The 22,184-nt window shown below is 36.8% G+C and overlaps 1 protein-coding gene across 12 annotated transcripts in view; it reads right to left on the bottom strand.

Moving 5' to 3' along the window:
* The window catches only part of nav3 (neuron navigator 3), a 171,735-nt gene that overhangs the window by 42,244 nt on the left and 107,307 nt on the right, over positions 1-22,184 (bottom strand). For all 12 annotated transcript variants that reach the window (XM_067392174.1, XM_067392175.1, XM_067392178.1 and 9 more), the window contains 3 exons: positions 21,728-21,836; positions 12,878-13,246; positions 10,725-10,856 (listed from right to left, as the gene is read on the bottom strand). In XM_067392174.1, the coding sequence (XP_067248275.1) occupies positions 10,725-10,856; positions 12,878-13,246; positions 21,728-21,836 (610 nt within the window). The remainder of the gene's footprint in view (positions 1-10,724; positions 10,857-12,877; positions 13,247-21,727; positions 21,837-22,184) is intronic.

Here is a 22,184-nt window from a genome sequence, read left to right as displayed (position 1 = left end):
AGATTTTCCGAGCCTTGCCCTGTGCTTTACTTCACTGTCCCGTTTCGCATACTGTAGGCTGCTCTCTGTATACATAATAATATAAGTCTCTTTACTTGCTAAAAGCCAGTCCAAGTTAAATGTATTCAAGCACTAAATTGTGGAGGAAGCAGCAGACTACAAAATTATGGCATACTTTACTGGAGCTGTACAACATGATTCCATTGTGATTCAGTATAGTTTTTATAAAAGCAGTCAGACTTAATGCAGCTAGTGGGATAAAGACTCTAGAGAGCTGCCCTAGAAGCTTGCCCATATGGGTTGAATATTTTATTCTTTTCTGTGCTGTCATATCTGTGATGTGACTGACAGTCGGACCAGAGTGACATGCTGTCTCTGGACCATGTCCTTAGACACCGGTCCATGTATGACAGCAATCCCAGTCAAAACGGCTGCAATTTTTGCCTTTCACTTGAAACGTATACATAAAATGTGTTTCTGACTCTTGATTCTAGCACCTGTGTTTGGTTGGTTGAATATCAATCTCGGATTATTATTTTTTTTAATTAAAACGCCTCGCAGTATGAGTGCCGGCATTCGCTTTAACTTGATGTTCAGTGCAAACGTCCATTCAAGCATACACTAATATTCTCATACAATATTCAGTGCTGAAAGAACCATGAAACAATAACACTCAATAAAGCCATTTTTTGGTTCCAACGTGTATCAAAACAAATCAATTTCTTGATCACTAGCTGTGCCCATTGGTCTGTTAAATATATTTTGTGCTGTGGCTTAATTATGGCAAAGCAACATATTTTCAGGGGAAATTAACCATCGTCTGTATGGTTGCATAACAGTCCAACAAACGAGTCCATTCAAATGAAGTCTTTTAAGAGCATGTAGCCATTAGCCATTCATTTTCATCTATAAATCAAGTTAAACCCAAACACTAAAGTTCAATAATTCAAAGATTAGCATAAAAAGTCTTAAGGCCACAACACCATGTTAATTCTTTTTATGACATTCATTGCAAAGAGAATCATTTACAGAAACAATATCTGCAATCCAATGGTTCCCAAAGGGAACATTTAGCGGTCTTTGAATGTTGACACTGATATAAAGACACAATGTACAACATAAGGAACAATCCAGTTTAACAGTAAATCTTAATAATGAAAACAAAGTATTTTGTATTATCCTAAAGTTAATATCTAGAGCTTTAGCTTAAATTAAACCAAACAGTGACAAGCCTGTTAGAGTCACCAACATACCAAAGTATGTCCCAAAACCAGTGACTGATGGCTGTCGAATCAGGTGAAAGGGTGAACACTAACTCACCGCCCTGCGATGGATGCTGTCTGGATTTCTGTAAGCTGCCTGTGTCATGCTGTAGCTCCAGGGGAGGAAGAAAAAGCAAAGGAGATAGGAAAAAAAGAAGGGGAAGAAGATGGAGGAAGAATGCAACCCACCTGCTTGGTTGCGAAACACGGGCTGGAGGGAAAAGAGAGACATCTCGCCACTTCTTACAGCTCCACCCCACCCCCCACACCTCACCCCTCCCCAGGGCCCATCATGCACTCTGAGAAATGCTTCAGACATCCTCAACCAACTGGGGCGTTGCCAGAAGACACAGACTCCAATCAAAGTCAGAGTCAGGGTCAAACTTGAAGTTGTATGCCAGGGAACACAAGGAAAATGATGCACGATGACCTTTATGTGCTGATACTTTGGAAACTAGAAATATGTGACTCATATCTATAAATTAATTAAATGCATAGTGGCCTTAACAAGATGCATCATTCAAAGTAAAAAAAAAAGTGAAATGTACTTCAGCTGTAATATTTTTACAGCTTAATCAAATCAGTTTGAATGAAATGACCTTGTGGAGGCAGAGTATGACAATGCCATCTCTTATGAAATCAGGGACAGACAAACGTCACTCCTTTGGCTTGAGTGAAAAAAAAGAAAAAAAAAAAGTGTTTGACTTCTGCATTGCAGAGGAAACCGACAACCAGCCACCACCAAAATCCGCAGACATGAGCTGCAGATACACCCCTTTACTTCTGGAAATCAATACACTGGCACCACTGAGGGATGTAGATGATCTGTTTCTCAAACAGACAAACCCACAATCACAGAGGCAGTCAAATGCATTCTTGATTGTATGACATAAAATATGTAGAAACGACAGATGATGAACATAAATGAGGATCACAACACACACACTCACACACACACACACATACACATTGAGTTTCCATATTTTATGGGGATTTTCCATAGACAAAATGATTTTTATACTGTACAATCTATATATTGTTGTATATAGTTAGTATGGTTTATAAGCTGTTTTTCTCATGGGGACCAAAAAAGGATAGATAGATAGATAGATAGATAGATAGATAGATAGATAGATAGATAGATAGATAGATAGATAGATAGATAGATAGATAGATAGATAGATAGATAGATAGATAGATAGATAGATAGATAGATAGATAGATAGATAGATAGATAGATAGATAGATAGATAGATAGATAGATAATTGCTTTTGACTTTACTACAGCATACATTTTTAATATCACACTACTATTTTTTCTTTTTTTTTTTTTTTTTTACACAGCATAAATGAGTATATAGCTGACTTTATATTGTAGGATGTGAGTCCTTTGCAAGAGGATCTTCATATTTAGGAACTTTGTCATCAAAAAGTTTGAAAACCCTTGAGTTAGGCATTATATAATGTAGTAATGTAGGCCGGTATTCTGTCTGGGCACTAATGAAACCTCTTGTTTGTTTATGCGGACAGTGTTTCTGTTTACATCCCCAGGGCAATAATCAATCCTAATACTCCATTACTTACTGACTTTGAGCAGTGTTTGTCACTAGCAGAGTATTTCTATTAAATTCATTATCTAAAGAGATGCTGCATGAAGAAGTCAGTATGAATCCCAAAAACACAGACAGTCTACAATCTGAAGAAGAATGGCTTTATTCTTTTATCATTTGTTCTAGGAAAAACATAGATGTTTTCGCTTAGATGAAGTGGTAATGGCTCAACCATGCTCCTATATTGATCAGGACAAAGCACATCAGAAACCTCTAACAGTGGTAAAAATGGCCATGTCAGAGCCACTATGTCCAACTGCTTTGTGCATCTGGGTCTGAAAACGCGCTCTGATGATGGATGTGATCTCTCGCACTCATTGACATATACACGCGAGAGATCACTTCTGCCGTCAGAGTGCATTCAGACCTCACACACCAGATGCTCAAGGCAGTTGGACATAGGGGTGTATTAGAGGTAAAAAATGATTTAGGTTTCTCGCACAAACCAATCATTTCATGTATTAAGACATCAATGTGTCGTCACGAGCCGCAGGGTTTAATTTGGATTTGTCTGTGCATGTTTGTTTTTTTTTTACTCTTATAGATGGAGTTCCCATTGACATGCATTATACGACTGACAGACGGCAACGGTTGGAGTTAAAAATCATCAAGGCTCTGCAGCATTTTCGAAAGTCTCCATTTTCGAGGGTCAAATGTGGCGGAGTAGTGTAAATGACAGGTGTAACCGTAGCAAAAGATATGCGTTTTAAAACGAAAATGCACTAGTGCAGCACTTCTCAAAGTCCGGGAATTCAATCCGGACCCGCCTCCATTTCGTATTTCAACAGCAGTAATTGTGTGTAAGGGATTAAAAATCTGGATTTCCTACTTTGATAAACGGATGTCAAAATCATTTGTTTAGTGTTTCATGTGTTTTTGGAGATGGTCCGAAATTAAAGCGAAGGCGAGATATTTAAAGTTTTCCTCCGTGATTCAGTTGCCATGACATCCAGTGAGCATATACTTTTGATGTAATTGGACAGTCGCGCGACGCAGCGTTTGAATGGGTGTGGAGCAGTGGTTCTCAACCTGCGGCCCGTCACAAATGTAAATGCACACGATATGCCGACCACAATAATAATAATAATAATAAATAGCATACAATTTATTTTTGTTTTAAAATTTAAATTAAAGTGAATTAAATAGCTAAATATAAATGAGCTATAATGCTTTATTTGTCATATAAAATAATTTTGGTGAGCATTTATTATTTTCAGACATCAGGCAATGTAGGCTAATGACGCAATCACTCAGTTAACGAAACACAAGTGCGCGCTTAGGAAGAATTCAAACAGTAGCCATTAATTTTGTAAATTTAAGCCTCAAAATGGTCAAATTTGTTATTAAAGGAGAAAAGCTAAATGTGGAAGATAAAATGAAGGAACACATGCAAACAAGAAGAGTCGCAGCATCAGCAGTAAAGGTAAGAAGAATGGAAGAATCAGTGTACTACTTTTAATGAGCGAGATGGGCAGCCTTCCTGTTTGCTCTGTAGTAAAGTACTTGACAAGCAAAACCTACAATTTCAAAAGACTGAACTGTGAATTCAATGTGTTTGTTTAATGTATTTTAAATCAGTAAAAATAACCGCATCAGCGCACCCGCGGCTGGATGAGCCCAACTCTGCGCGCGCTCACGGATCCGATGATGCGCGAGGGATTGCGACATGACAGAATGCTTGATATTGTCAGAGATTGTAATTACAGTGCGCTCAGTGTTGCTTGTTAAAAAAGCTGAGTAACATTTGCTTATTAAGGCATTTATGTGATTGTTTGGTGACTATTGCGATGCTGTTGAAGAGAGTCATACCGTCATATAGAATTAAATAGCAACTGAAAGTGATGTATATACAGTTTGTGTGTTCATTGAGCATTACTGATTATTATTGTAAAGCTAATGTCAGTAAGTTAGTTTTTTTATTTGTTATCTATTGTGTGCAACATCTTGGTATAATAATAGTATTATCTGCTAATACCATAACATTAAATCTGATTGGATTGCATTGGTGACATATGTAAATTATATGCGGACCGTGAGACTTGCACTTGGACCATTGTGCGGCCCACTGGGAAAAAAGTTTGAGAACCACTGCACTAGTGCAAATGGGGCCTTACAGTCCTACAGAAACTTAGAATTAAAGAGACAAAGGACAAAAGGGTATAGTGAAATACTGAGGCAGCACTCTTCAGGGTTTATCCCAGGTGGAAATGCAATAATTACTCTGCTCTTCTGTAAATGCTTGTGGCTGAAGTTCAAAACTTAAAAGTGCTGAACAACAAAATCAGTATCTGAGCAGCTTTCTCTGTTTAGTTACTATTTAACATCCCTGGAGTTAGAATAGAGGAGATTTACATAGACACACCAACAAACTTTGTATATTGCAAATAATGATGGATTAGTCAGAAAATGCTCAAGAGTAAACAAAATATTATTACGGAAAGAAACCATGTTGGTTGACCTTAAACTGTCTAGAGTCAGATTATGGTGGATTTGGTGGACTTTGATTGATAGTTTGAATGCAGCAGGAAGGAAACACAACCCAAAAGGCTGGCAGGGGGTCTTACATTTGGGAGTCATGAAGGATATGGTTGGATATTGCAGAGTGTTACTGGAGACTTCAAATAATTAGGCAAACATACTCCTGGAAAAAGGGTATCAAAAGCACCTATCAACTTTTTAATCAGCAATTTATCACTTTCATAAATTTAAAAGCATATTTTTTTCTAGTAAAAATAATGTTTTTGTCTCATGTTTTGAAAAAAAAAGAGGCATCTATCAAGCACTTCTTTAAGCTAAACTGGTCTTCAGCTGGATTCTGAAGGTGAAAATATTACCAACCCATCATATGAATTTTTGAATCAAAACAAGCTTAATCTACAGCTTAATAGCAAAATAAATTACATTTTACTGGAGACGGTAAACAAACAATGCATCAGTCCCACTTTATATTAAGTGGCCTTAACTACTATGTACTTACATCAGAAAATAAGTACAATGTACTTAGTGTGTTCATATTGAATACAAAACACTTTTGCTGCGATTGAGGTGGGATATGGGTAAGGTTTTGGTGGTATGGGTAGGTTTAAGGGTAGGGGTAAGGGTTAAGGGATGGGTCAACAGTGTAATTATCAATGTAATTACATAAATTAATTACATATGTAATTACATGCAGGTGTTTTTAAAATATAAGTACAATGTAAAAACATGTATGTACACAATAAGTGCATTGTATCAAATGATTAATTTAAATGTAAGTACATAGTAGTTAAGGCCACATAATATAAAGTGGGACCAATGCATCTTGTGCATAAGACAACTAAAAGCAGAACCAATGCAGTCCGATTCATGTATTTTCACATGCTTTTGTCTAGTGAATCAGTCAAAAAGAATCAGATCAACTTAGGAATGACTCACTGAATCTGAGCTGTTACTGAACTACCATCTGATAGTTTTGTTGCAATATATATATTTTTTTAAAACAACATGAAAAAAATTATACTGTATATATGACCATTTATGGACAATTATGGATAATTTTCGGCATTTGTTCAAAGATGTGGTTTGTGAGATTTTTTAATCTTTTTAGTCTTTTTAATCTAGTGGTAAAGAATCAATAATGAGTTAAAGAAGCAGCTTTGGGAAACAGGGCAAGAATATTCATTAATTTATGAAGTGGGCAAATGAATCTCAATTAGTGAGTAATTTCCTGCACCAAATGAGATGACCATCTATAACCTGAAAGATATCCCAGACTCCATTTTACTGTGATGAATGAAGGTGCAGGAGTCTGAATCTTATTCAGCTTGGAATAACAGAAACACTCACAAAATCTTTTCTGTCTAATAGGAATCTTTGTCAATGACTGTAAAATCACATCACTACAAAATCCTCCCTCTGTTTACCACAGAATAACAAAACCACAGATCATTTTAGCATCAGTCCTTCAAACAGACACAAACCCTTTGCTCTCACTCCCTTCCCACGAATAAACACAAACCAATCCCCAAAGCTTTCCTTTCAAGTACAAAAATGCCGAGCAAGCTGTCATAAGCAGCCAGCCTCTTTCTCTGAGTCTGAAAGTGAAGGGTTTTACTTATTCATGTCTGCGCGCTGTCGTACGGGTCCTGCTTTCTCAACCACAGAGCTGCCGCTAGCCATGCCTCATCTATGTTGCATGATGAGAGTATTTATAGCCAAAGACTTTTAGCAGCCATTGGATTAATCTCATGGCAACTGATTTTCAGACATCACCACAAATGATACATATATACTTTTTGTCAGACAAGCACTAAATTCCTATAACATCGAGCCTGTAATGGCTTCATGACAATAAAATGACCCGTTTCATGCAAGTCAACACTGCATTTTCTCTTTTTTTAATGAATATTATTACAGGATTACTAAAAACAACACTGTGAGATTTAGTAGCAGCAGCCCACTTTTATACTTCAGACCGGATTTCTACGAAGCAAAATTATTGCCATTGTACGGGAGACGTGTTGCTGTTGGCCGGGCTGCTTCGCTGCTTATTCAGCAGTCAGGGTTTTAAAAGGGCAACAGCAGATTGAAATAATCTCATTTTCCCCAGCCTGAGGGATTCAAACTGAGCTACATGCCACAGCAGGAGAGAGAGGGAGTGAGCTTTGTTTAAATGCCCAAATCTCAGCAGTCACACTCTTTGAGGTACTACACACAGATGGCCGCTCAAAGCATATGACAGCCACAATTACGCTACTACACACTGCCAATATGCAAACACGCTACTGACTGGCTTTATTATTCAAACAGATGAAAGTTAGTGAGCTTCCAGCATGTGAAGCAATGATATTACTTGCTAACATCAGTGGCGTACGTATATCGACAATTCAACCGTTGCCTTGATGCTCATGTAGGTAATACTAGTTCAAGTCTGGCTCACAACAAATATTTATTCTCTCTCACTGTTGCTTGTCCTCTCTTTAGGGTCAAAAGGGCTATATGTAGAATCAGGCTTCCGCCAAACCGCCTTCTGTATTCTACTTACGAAGATAGTGTAAAACTCTCGCAGTTCAAAACACATACACTACGTCCTTCGCCTTCCCTATTGAAGTTACGGAAAAAGCTTAACTGACGCGATGTCAGTTCCATTTTTTTTTTTTTCTCTCCATAAGTTGAATACGGAAGACGGTTTGGTGGAAGCTAGATATTTTACTTCATAACTTGTTAAATATGGATTTTTTTCGCTTCACTTCACTCCAGAAGGCCTTTATTAACTCCCCGGAGCCATGTGGAATATGTTTATGATGGATGGATGTGGATGGAGACACATTCTTCAGCTCATTCTTGTTGATCTTCTGCACAATTGCAAATTGTGTCTGTGCATGCAAAAATAATATAATCTAAATCTAATCTAATCTAATATAATTGAATAGAATAGAACAGAGTAGAATAGATGATTAAAGAGTTAGTTCACCCCAAAATGAAATTTCTGTCATTTATTACTCAACCTCATGTCGTTCCACACCCATAAGGCCTTCATTCATCTTCGAACACAAATTAAGATATTTTTGATTAAATCCAATGGCTCAGTGAGGCCTTCATTCAAAGCAATGACATTTCCTCTCTCAAGATCCATAAAGGTACTAAAAACATATTTGAATCAGTTCATGTGAGTTCAGTGGTTCTATCTTAATATTATAAAGTGGCTTTTTGTGCGCAAAAATAACCAAAATAACGACTTTTCAACAATATAGTGATGGGCCGATTTCAAAACACTGCTTCAGAGCCTTACAAATCGAATCAGTGACTCGGATCTCCTATCAAACGGCTAAACTGCTGAAATCACGTGACTTCGGCACTCCGAATCACTGATTCGATTCGCAAAGCTCCGAAGCAGTGTTTTGAAATCGGCCCATCGCTATATTGTTGAAAAGTCATTATATTGTTTTTTTGGCGCACAAAAATATTCTTGTCACTTTATAATATTAAGGTAGAACTACTGTTTTAAAGATGTTTTTAGTACCTTTTTGGATCTTGATTGAGGAAATGTCATTGCTGTGAATGCAGGCCTCACTGAGACATCAGATTTCAACTAAAATATCTTAATTTGTGTTCCGAAGATGAACGAAGGTCTTACGGGTGTAGAACGACATGAGGGTGAGTAATAAATGACATTATTTTCATTTTTGGGTGAACTAACTCTTCAAGGGTCTGTTCCAATTCCTAACCTATAAACCTTAGCAACACTATATATTAAAAACAGCTTATATTATCACATAGTTATTTATTAATTAACAGCATTATTCAGATTTCTCTAGCCAAAATCAGATTGATGGGTTTAGCTGTAGTCTGTAAAGGCTTTTTTTTTGATTGCAAGGAAGAGTCAGAAACGGATTGGAACGACATTAAGCAGCAACTGTAATGAGTCCCTCTGGAACCTCCTGCTCTCTCCACCCTATAACACCACATCGCACAGAGAACAAGCGCACAGGGATCATGTTTATCTTCCCAATTAGAGCTAGTAATTGGTCAGGGAGTCAGGGGTCGGTGAAATTCTAACCATAATACACACAGGTACTGACTGCTAAATATTCAGAGCAATGCAAATTTGTGAGCTGCTATTAAAATAAATTGCTTATAGAGTGAAAGCTATACGAATTGGAGAGAAAGAGAGAGAGTAATTTCCCATTGCCAATCCAGAGACGCAGGGGCTCTGAGCTGACAGTTTTTCTCAATCACGTCCCCTCTGGACAGGTAGGGTTCATTAGTCTGGGGACCGAGGTTCAGTCTGGGGACCTTCAGCACAGCTGATCCTTATCCACAGACAAACTGACTGTTACCATGGGCAAGACTAAAATACAATGCATCCCTAAGGCTTAAGACTGTGCCATTTTACTGAATTTTTGGTTTTGAAAAACACTTGACAAGGAAAGGAAACAGCTCAAATGCCAAGAAAATTCCAAAACAAGCAGAAGGTACTGTAGTCTCAGACCATACTGGTTATTGTAAATAAATACATTTTTACATTGGAGCTTCTCATTTAAAATGTATATACTACTAGGAACAAGCAAAGACAAGATATTATTCAGCACACCTTTATTTCATTTAGTTCTCAAAATTAATTTCCGACTTTACATGTACAACCCTAAACAACTTGTAAATACCGTTAATAATAATACGACTTTTTATGATTTTGGGCCAAATAAGCTCCAAAAGGGAACAGTGTTAACAGGTGATCTGCTTAACAGAAGACAAGATGCCGGTTTTGATGTGATTGGCAGGCCACTATGATACCGTCTAGACCTCATCAGTTAGAATCACACCCAGTCATTAATATCTGCTCGCATCCAGCACAGACAAAGGCAGGAAGCAGCTCATTGATCAAAGAAAGGTGATATCAGGTCCGTCAATCGCTGAATCTCATTCATCACCTGATTTGAACTCTGCTAATGTCCTCAAAGAGTTAGACATCACAAAATGGCATAACATTCATATAAATCACTCGGATTAGAGCTTCTGCTAAAAAAAATTATGGGTCCTATTATCAAATGACATGGTGGAGGAGACCAGCAATGTAATGAACTCCATTTTTGCCAAAATTCCACAGTTACGGAAAGTGTCACACATTCATTTAAATCTTGTCAGAACTTCTGACTTTCTTGAATGAGCTTTCCTCTCAGCCCATCAGCATTTGGCTGTTTCAAAGCCTGTCAGAGACCTTAAATGTGAGGAAATCTACTACCTCTCCTGCTGAATCACACAGTACTGCTAGTATTGTGAATGCACACATTTAAAACACTTCCTGTAATCAATCATGAAATATATTTATTGGTGAAATCTTGTTATTTGTTTGTTTCATAACAGGAAGTCTTACCTGTCTTCCCCTTGCATCTCTTTGACTCCTTTTTGAACAACCTCTCGAGTTGGCATCATCTCAGGTGGGCGACCAACATTTCGAGAGTAAAGGTCGACATTCCGAGAGTAGAGACCTCCGTCTGTGTGATACCTTAATTGTTAAACAACAAATAATCTTTAAGCTTTTGTCATGGGGTGAGGTTCATTTTTCATAATTTACTCATCTTTTTTGACAATGTTTGTCAGTGTTGGCAAATGCTGTTGGTTCTTGCAGAAGCACAAATGATATTTGAAAGCTACAACAAAGGGATTTTCAGTTACTGATGATTTAAATTTCAGTCTGTTTCTCACACAAAGTTGCAATTTGATCTCAGAAGACTTTGAATACAGTGCATGAGCTGTATGAACTACTTTTTTTTTGTCCTTTCTGAAACTTGAAGGATGCTTGACATTTGGTTTTCATTATTTGGAAAATTTCTCCTTTTTTGTTCTATAGAATATAATAATAAATGTAATTTATTTACAGAAATTTAATTTTAGGATAAACTATTCCTTTTTATTACAGCAAAACCTTTTAAATATATATTAAAAAATATTAAAAACAAAAACAGAAGAATAATTTTCTTTGTGTCAAAATAAAATATAAATAAAAAATGTAAGATAAAAAAAAAATCACATGATAAAATTACAAAAATTTAAAAATAAATAATACAAAAAAGGAAAATTATTTAAAGGTGCCCTAGAACTTTTTTTTACAAGATGTAATATAAGTTTAAGGTGTCCCCTGAATGTGTCTGAAGTTTCAGCTCAAAATAACCCATATATTTTTTTAAATTAATTTTTTTAACTGCCTATTTTGGGGCATAATTAGAAATGAGCCGATTCAGGGTCTGTGGCCCTTTAAATCTGGTGATCCCACCCCAAGAGCTCGCGCTTGCCTTAAACAACATAAAAAAAAGTTCACACAGCTAATATAACCCTCAAAATGGATCTTTACAAAGTGTTCGTCATGCAGCATGTCTAATCGCGTAAGTACAGCGTTTATTTGGATGTTTACATTTGATTCTGAATGGGTTTGAGGCTATGCTCCGTGGCTAACGGCTAATGCTACACTGTTGGAGAGATTTATAAAGAATGAAGTTGTGTTTATGAATTATACAGACTGACAAATGAGATTTATATAAGAAGGAAGAAACAATGGAGTTTGAGACTCACTATATGTCATTTCCATGTACTGAACTCTTGTTATTTAACTATGCTGAGGTAAATTCAATTTTTGAATCTAGGGCACCTTTAAAATATTAATAAATATTATAACAGTATATAAACAATAGCAATGCATTGTGCACATATGTGACCATCTTTTTTAATTTACAGTGTGTAATGCTCTTTGGTGAGAATCAGGGAACTATAAACATGCCATGGATTAGAGAGTACAAAAAACATGAACGTTCCGATAAATAGTGTAATACTTCAACTAATTGACTGCAGGAGCTTTATTGTGTTTAGTATCCTCAAATCCATCACTTTCATGTGAGTTTCTTCAGGTATGGTTCCCATGTGAGTCAGTCTTTTATAGACTTCATTTCTAGTGTTATTTTTCTCTCTCCGTGTATTCATCAGCATAGAGACAGCAAGGGCAGAAGCAATAGTGCATCACACAGTGATGTATACGTGACCCTGAGCTATTCCTCCAAACAGAGGCATGTGATAGTGTATGAGTGTTTCTCACCCACATAAGGATATTGTGAAACAGCTATACTGCCTCTCTGCTTTGATGGAATGCACATAAATCTTATAAATCGATCACCATTTTTTTCAAACAGCCTTTTCTTTATGAACACTGAAAAAGTAATCGATAGTTTGACTGACCTGCTTAAACTATGAGAATACCATTGTTTAGATTATGTATGTAGAAAAAAAACAATCTTAAAAACAAAAATAATATTTTTATGTAAACTGTAATGCTTTTGATGAATTGAAAGAACAGCATTTATTTAAAAATTTTAAATATTTTTGTAACATTATAAATGTATTTACTGTCACTTTTGATCAATTTAATTCATCCTTGCTGAGAGAGAACCAACAACAAAACCAAAACCAACAACAACAAAATGACTGTTTCTTCATGGTTTGTTATCCAATATGGTTTCTAATTTCGTATTTTCTTACCCACTGATATCATCTGCATGTACATTCTTGGCTAGTATGTCACCATCGCTCCCGTATCCGGTCACGTCCACCTCAGGCCCCACCTCAGAAACCCCACCTTTCTCCCCTGGCTCTGACCCTCGAACCCCTGAGGCCGCCGCTCTCCTCAGGGGGGCAGTGTATAACAACCTCGATGGGTCACCATAGCGACCAGTGGTGCCAGCGCTGGATCTGGGCGGGGCGTAGCTAGGAGCATCGCCGGCCTGAAGACGAGGAGTCGACCCTTGGCCGAGACGCCAAGACATGGGGGAAGAGCGGCTCGAGAGGGCGGGGAGGCCACGACCGTTCACTTCTGTAGTTACAGTGGTGTCGAATGTTGTCTCAAGGGTACTACAAAGAAAAAGTAAGAGGAAGAGAAGGAGATTAGATTTTGGGGACTGCAGACGGATTTGGGTAATAAGATCAATATCCTGCTTCTGAAACAGCTGACTTGCCATTTAAATCCAACACCTGTGCCAAGGTGAGGAGTTTGCTTGACAGTTTGAGGACCCTGCAATGCAGTACTGTTTCTAAAATAAAGTTTAGAGTTTAAAATATCTACCTGTCTTTCGCATGGTGCAAAAAACTTTCAAACTGGCTGAGACTTATGATGAATACACAAACTTGTTTGACAACTGAGATGATTTACTCCAAAACAATTGGGCGCATGAAAAAGATGGCAGATTTCAATTTACACTCAATTTCAAATGATTAGGGTTGGTAAAATAGTTTAATGTTTTTAAAAGAAGTCTCTTATGCTCACCCCACCCAATTTATTCGATCAAAAATACAGTAAAAAACAAAATTGTGAAATAATATTCTGATTTAAAAGAGAAGTTTACTATTTGATTATATTATAAAATACAATTTATTCATGTAATGGCATTACTCCAGTCTTCAGTGCCACACGATCCTTCAGAAATCAGTATAAAATACTGATTTTGTTCTCAAGAAGCATTTCTTAATATTATCGATGTTGAAAACAGTTGTTTTTGTGGAAACTATGCTTTCTCTGTATTCTTTGATGAATAGAAAGTTCAAAAAACGAAAACAATTGTTATTATTTATTGATAATTTCATCATCACCCTCATCAACTGACAGTGCTACCTGTGTTTTATACCTTTCTGAACTGCTATAGAGAATGTGCAGATCATAACATATGCAAATATAGTATGTGAATAGTATTCTTATAAATGCGTTACAAAATCATGTGAAAATGCAAATATATTTAGATAATTCTAACTCTTTTCCTTACAAATACAATACGTTTGCATTCAAACCCATTATGCCTATATGGCCTTATGCGATTCCGTTATGGTACAATGTTGCCTTGAGGCAACACACAGTTTTTTGTTATTTTCTTTAAAACATTTGATGATATATAATGTTCTTTACTTGCCAATAAAGGTCACTCATATTTTTTGTGGGTGATTAAATGGATACAAACAAGTGAAAAAAGCCCTTTTTATTTGAGAAAATATGGAGTCATGTGATGTGCACATGTGCTGAAAAAGGACACAAAATGGACCCCTGTTGGTCATGTTATGTTCTTTTTTTCACTTTTATTGATTAGTATTTGAGTAATTCTGTCCTGAGATACATTTGATCAATCAATTTTATTAAAAACAAACTAAAATAGACCATGTTGCCTGGAGACAACACCGTACAATAGAGGGTTAAATCAGTTCATGTGAGTACAGTGGCTCAATATTAATGTTTTTATTAATATGTTGAGAATGTTTTTGGTGCGCAAAAAAACAAAATAACGACTTATAAAGTGATGGCTGATTTCAAAACACTGCTTCAGGAAGCATTGGATCATAAATGAATCAGTGTATCGAATCTGCTGTTCAGAGCGCCAAAGTCACGTGATTTCAGCCGTTGGCAGTTTGACACGCGTTCTGAATCATGATTCGATATGCTGATTCATTTATGCTCTGAAGCTTCCTGAAGCAGTGTTTTGTAATCGGCCATCAGTAAATAAGTCGTTATTTTTTTTTTTTTTTTGGTACACCAAAAATATTCCTGTCGCTTTATAATATTAATATTGAACCACTGTACTCACATGAACTGATTTCAATATGTTTTTAGTACATTAATGGATCTTGACAGACAGACAGACAGACAGATAGATAGATAGACAGACAGACAGACAGACAGACAGACAGACAGACAGACAGACAGACAGACAGACAGACAGACAGACAGATAGATAGATAGATAGATAGATGATAGATAGATAGATAGATAGATAGATAGATAGATAGATAGATAGATAGATAGATAGATAGATAGATAGATAGATAGATAGATAGATAGATAGATAGATAGATAGATAGATAGATAGATAGATAGATAGATAGATAGATAGATGCTAAAAAGACACAAAAAAACTACAGTATATATAAACCAAACTGTCAGGAAAGACAAAAAAAAAAAAACCTACATTTAAAACTATAATCACCATGGTACTTTTTCTATTAGACAGAGTCTCTCCCCACAGCAGGTCTTCTATCTGTAGGTTTGCGAGTGTTCAGCATGGTGTGAAGGACCCAGCTGAAGCAGAAAGATTGCCAATGTGGCTGTGTTTGATTGCTGCTCTCCATAAAATGGAAGCTATTCTCATCGTGTCATGTATAATCCACTTCAACTAGCAGCAGCCCATCAACAAGCATGTTAGTGTGAGCACAACTTCAGTCTGACCCCCTGACCTTTGTTAAGTGCTCCATCAATGTCTTTGATTGTGTGAATATAAATGTGTGAACTGATGTGTGTATAGGTGTCTCCACACGTTCACAAGCTTGCTGATGCGGGAACGTGTGAGAAAACAGCATATGGACAGATGCTCAAATGCAGATGTCTATAATGACACACCCATCATACAAGAAGACTGTCCTGCAACAGCTCTCTCTAGTGGTGAGACAATCACATTACAGACATATTTTCAATTTCTAGGGTACATTTTCTTAGAATACACTTAAATATTCATCATTAAATATACAAATTCATGAATATGTAATAGCTTGTTTAAACAATCTCTACAAGCATATAGCCAATAATATTACAGTCAGTTATTTGCATGAGGGGACAACAGCAGGGGGTCAAAAATGAGTGTCACTTAACAAATAAGTCATCAGCACCAAGGCGATGTTGTCATGACTACAGCACCGGCATATTAATATCCACACCATCAAAGTCCATTCAGAACGAATCTCATTAGTGGTTAGCCAGCATGTAAGCTGGTTAACAACATCCGATGAAAAAGATGCACTTTAATGCACTGTGAAAAAACATGCTACAGTAGTAATAGACCAAAAATACATGTATTGATTTGTATTGAACAATCCAAGGGTCTCATTTACAGAAACAGCTTCCCGCCTATTGTTATTCTGTTGTGCTGTGGTATATTTGAAAGGGTGGCCACCAGCATTATAAGAGTGTCTATTAAAGCATGTTCTGTTTGTGTGTGGATGCTCTTGTTATGAAATACACCAGAGAGTTGTGACTCAGCAGCAGTTACCAAGCCAGTTATGGTCACACGCATGGCTGACCGGTTGTTTTGTATAGATAGGACACAAACACATACATATTTGAACAGTAATATTGAATTTCACAGTCTGAACACATGAGGTTAGAGTTGTTTTGTAAAAAATATGTGGACAAGACAAATAAAAATGAGAAGCATACAAATACACAAGCAAAAAACAATAGAAGGCCTTGACTGGATAGTACTGACAGAAATGGATTAGATGGATTTATGCAGGAGGGCAGGGATACTTCAAGTTTTGCAGTTCATATTTCCTTTTTTTAATTACTTTGGTACTTTGCAATAAGGTTTAAATTGAATTAATGCATTAGATATTATGAGCTTAACATTTTTACAGCATTTATTTATCTCCGGTAGGGCAGTATTTAATCATAAATATACTATTGTTAGTTCATGTGGAGAGAGCTAAGCAGGAAGACCTTAAAACAGGCGCGGAGGTTGCTTTGACTCCACTCCACACGTGAGTAACACTGGGTTTAAGTGTCATTAGCTTCATTTCCATTACAGATTTGCGCAAAAATGTTGCAATATTTTCTAAATATCGATAAAACCTATTGCAAAATGATGGCGTTTCCATTAACCGATGTAATGCGACTAAAACGTCTTTTTTTCCTCTCGTGATAAGTCATTCCAAAAATCATGGCAACAGATGTTGGTAGGTTTACGTATATCCCAGCCACTGCGCTAGCCATTATTTTTAATCAAAGGAGATGTAGGCGTGTTATCCAAGCATTTATGGCAAGGATAGCCCCTTATACTTGGGAACGGCCAAATATGAGGTGTTTCTGGTTGTTTCTCCCTCCTATCTGCTTCGAGGTCTTGATAAATTCAAGTCTTTTGTTTTGTCTTTTATGAGTTTAACTCCCTGAGGTCCGAAAACGTGCCGGCGCGTTTTGCAGGGTTTTTTCACATTGCAGCAAAACAGACTTAAAATACTCCGTAAGATATATATCAATTGAAACTAAAGAATGTCTTCTTTTATTTGTGTACACTCAGAGTAAAAACACAATGTTGTGCTTTTTGTAAAATAAAGAAAACTAACACGATGCGTGATCTCTCCTCTCCCTCTGAACGAACTCCAATCTGATAGTTCTCAGAAAATGAAGTGTAACTTAGTGAATACTAATGACAAAAAAATGACACTTATGTCTAAAGAAATGTTGAAATGTCATGTTTTAAATCGTGCAAGTCAAATCGAAAACAAACATTCTGTGTTTATGTAATCTGTATGAAAAGAGAGCCATGTCCGAAGTCCGAGATTCAGCTCATTACCCACTAATGCGGCCACGCCCACGGAGCTATTCAGAGGCAAATTCAGAAGCAATACATGTATACATCATCTCAATCGTGTATTTATTGTCTTGAAAAGTGTTTATTTGGATGTTAAAGCCATGGTTAGCGATCTCTAGAAGACATGCTGTTAGTTCCTAGTTCCTTTTCTTCTTTATATGAATTTGTGGCCTAAAGGTGTAAAGAGCGCCCTCCGGCTGCAAGTATGAATTGAAAACACAGTATCCAGCACTCATAGTGATGACAATAAATATTACTTCTCAGTATAGAAAATTGACATAAATATATAAGAATCCATAAATATTTCTCCAAATGTGCATGCTTTTAAGCTAAAAGCCTATATGAAATGCCATAATTGTTCAGACACTTTGCATCACAGAAATATATTATATTTTAAAGAATATAATAGAATACCATTATTTTAAATTGTAATAATATTTCACAGTATTGCTGTTTATGATGAGCTGAGACATTATTACAGAGGGTTTTTTTCACAGCCTACCTGACTGAAAGGCCTCATTAATATGCAAGTCATTTCAGGTCATTATTATGTGATTATTTTGTCTTCTCAGGTGTAAATGGCCCATTATTCATGATGATTCACGCCTCCACGCATACTGTGTTTCTTGACAAAAAGTGTCTTACAAAAACTAAATCAATATATTGTTTTATATGAAGGAGTAGGCAGCATAATTTTGACATAATTCTGAAGCAAAAACTCTAGTCTACAACCTCCAATACCCAGAAGTCTTGTGAACACAGATTTAATGTACTTTTTTTGGCCTTATTTCAGTGACTTAAGTTTTTTTTGTTTTTTCAATAACCACGCATAAACATTAAAATTTAAAGGGTAATGGAAACACGGCCATTGATTGTCTGGAGCTGCTGTACTATTGGCGATTAATAACAAACTATTGTTTGTATTTACTATTGTGTACTGTACATTCATTTTATGTGCATCCTTGTCATCCGTTCATCACCTGCTTTATTTTTCGTAAAGCATTATTTTGTTGCGTGTCAGCTGTGATACACAGCCACCCACTCTCACATTGCGTGTGTAACAGAGGCCAGCTAGTAAGAGATATGCAGGTAAACCTGACGACCGCTAGAGAATGCGGTGTTTAGCGTCACTGTTAGTGCACTCAGTGAGCGGGTTCGAGACCGACTTTGAGCAGGGTGGTTAGGAATGGAGGATGACTTTTGGAGGCGGAGCAATAAAGAGAGGGGTGTGTTTGTCTGGGTTTATTTCAAAGATCAACAATGTCCAACAGCGTTTTTGATATGTCACTTACCCCACCTTTAATTAGTTAAATTTTATTATTAAGTGTTCCCATAATCAAGAAGCAAAACATACGAATATGGAAATACCATTATCACTAACAAGTGTGTATTGACAGGGTTTTTGGTCATTTTAAAGTCATTTTATGCACTGCCCTCTGGACACCCAGAATTTTCTAAAAGTGTCTGCTGAACTGTGAGCATCCCTGCAGTACGGTACACATACTACTCCCAATAGTGTTGAACAAAGAACCCAGACCAACTAAGAAACAATGACTTTCCATTTTGTCTACAAAGGAAGTGTATGAGCTGAGGTTTATGGCTCGCTAAGAACATAAATCATGAATCTCAAGTTAGTAAACGTCACTGGATGCAGCACATTTCAGCAGGCTGCTCTGTCTAATCTATTGATCTCCCCGAATCACCTTCTGGCCAAGTCACCAGCATTTATCTCCCTCTCTGATGTCACTTCTCATGACAGCTGACAGTTCCTCTATATATATTCCCAATGTCTCGTCTTCTCGACAACCCCCCGTCTCTTAGCAACATGCTGCCACTACTGGGAAAGGGTAAGACTGCAGCATTATTCTGAGTCTGCTGTCCTCTCCTGCTATGCCTTGAACGAGCGACCAGAAATCAAATGGCCTGATAAAAAGGGAACACAATTATAACAGCTATCAGTGAGAAAAGAGCTAGAGCTTATTTCAACATTCTCTAAGATCAGGAAGTATAGTCATGCATGCTTGCCAATTAACAGGAGCTGTTCTGAAATCTTAATGCACATATTTTAGTGAATTTTAGGTAAACACTGATTGATTTCAGCATTTTTATATTATTGCATTGCATTATGTACACAGTCGGTGTCCAAAAGTCTGATACTATAATGAAAATCTATTTTTTTTTTCTTTTGAAACTGGAAATAAATAAAAAATATACTATTTTAGCCAAAGTTACATGGTACAATAAATAATAAAAATTTAAGAATCTGCACTATTTCCAGTACACTACTGATGACTATTTGATGATGCAATAAAAAAAAAAAATAACACAATCTTAAACAATAATAAAAATAACATTTTTTTTTATCAATTATTTAATTAGACAAAATAATAATAAAATACAATTATTTTCTAGTGCAAACTGATTTTTGGATCCATTGTTTAATGAGTTTTTGAACCTCATTATAAAATGACTACTGACTATAATCATACAGTGATACCAAATTTAAATTTAATTTACATCTATTTATATGACTTAATTTTCCTATATAGTATCTTGTGTAATATTTATAATGAGTATTCCCATAAGATTCTTGACTTCAAATCTTCAAGGATTTTCATTTTCTTTGAGATGCTGTATAGACCTTGAAGATCTTGAAGATCTCAAACTCATATACTGAGGATTTTTTTTTCAACATCAATCAATACAATATTTAAGTTCTGAGAACCTTCCAAACACAAACATAGGTTCAGATCAATAGAGCTTTGTGGCGTTCCCAGCACTGCAGCGAATATGTGTGTGCAGATGATTTTGAAAGAACATGTGTACTCTATACTCTTCCAGACTGTATACCAATCACATGGTACTGTATGTTTGGAGATGAATGGAAGTCAATTTAAAGCTCCTGTGTGATGTATGATGGAATCCAGATAGTGGGTCAATATTTTAGAAAACCACAGGTCAAATTCCTGAAAACCGAGCAATGTAACAATAGAGAAAATGGAGCTCTTTCCTACAGTTAAAAGATTCCTGGCTGAAATGCTATCTTCTTTCCATCTATGCAATTCTGTTGTATGTTAAAAAAATGTATTGTACTGATATACTCTTAGTTTGTCGCAGTGATTAATAGTATTTCCTTATCTTCATTCATTGCGAGCACAGCCTAATGGCCTTGTGTCAACATCATATATATCTGACCATTATGAACTCCATACAAAGAAAGGTTGGAGTTTTTTGATTCATGGGCTCTTTTAGCTTTACGGTGAGGCAGTGTGAGGAAATGTCTAACACCTTTTTGGCTCCTTTCAGAAGCAATGTGCTGTGAAAAAAACAAAAAGGCCAAGCATTGATTTCCAAAGAAGATGCTCCCCATGAGGGAAAGAGAGAGAGAGGGCCAACACCATCTGTCATGTCAGAGAGCTGCCTCTGAACCACTTTCCTGTGAAATTACGTTCACATTGTGAGTGAGATAAAGAGAGAGGTGCAGAAATAGGCCATCCCAGAGCCGGACAAATGTGGTTACGCTTACGTATTTTCTTCAGTAATTGAGTGTTTGGGAATTTGGGTCTTACAGGCAATATGGTTTTAATAAATGATTAACTCAGCAAAAATAGAGTGCATTTTTCATTTCACAATGAGATTGGTGAGCATCTTTGTTAACAAAGATGTTGGCACAGTGAGGGTTTGCACTCTTAGTGAATGCCAAACTGAGCTCTGTCTTTAAGGAAATTAAATTGGCAAAAGAGACCCAATTTTTTAAAAGTGCAGCTGTCACTTTTTGGAACTAATGAACTTACTTTTTTATGATGTTTTACTCAACTGATATATATATCTTAATGGATAAGGCTTATTGCAAATAAGACCATGCTGGTCCACCAGCTTTACCACTTATATTTTGCTTGTCCACCAGCAAAACTAGCCCCAACATTAGCTAGCCTAGAAATTACACTTTGCTGATATGTTTTTTCTGTGGGCATTCCGATGAACTAACACTCACCTGTGGCTAATCTGCGTCCCACGTAAACTGGACATGGTTTCTTCAAGATTCTGTCTCAGATCTGCGATGTTCTTCACTGTACGCATCCGTCTAGTCTCTGGATCCTCCCCTGGTGGACAGAGAAAAGAAAACATTGGATACGCTGTTACAGATGCTTGCTAGTAAATAGTCTGGAAGGCAAAATAGACCCGGCATATGAACCAGTCAAACATGCTGCGGCCAGCGGTTAGTGAGAGGAGGCTGTCTGCTCTTGCATGTCAACTCAGATGCTGAAGTTACAGCTTGCTGTGCAGCTGATGGGATAAAGGGACAGATTTCACGGTCATCACTTTTCCGCGGAGCACGGAGTAATCCATGCGCTATGACACCACTTCTTAACCCCTAAGCCAGGCTCAAAGTTTGGCTGAAGCATGGTTTGCCTATAAAGCAGAAATCTGTCAAATTCGAAAGAACTGAG

This window comes from Chanodichthys erythropterus, chromosome 8 (assembly GCF_024489055.1).
Source record: "Chanodichthys erythropterus isolate Z2021 chromosome 8, ASM2448905v1, whole genome shotgun sequence".
Lineage (NCBI taxonomy): Eukaryota > Metazoa > Chordata > Actinopteri > Cypriniformes > Xenocyprididae > Chanodichthys > Chanodichthys erythropterus.
Note: the sequence above shows the minus strand (reverse complement) of the source record. Positions and strands in the feature narration are given on the sequence as shown.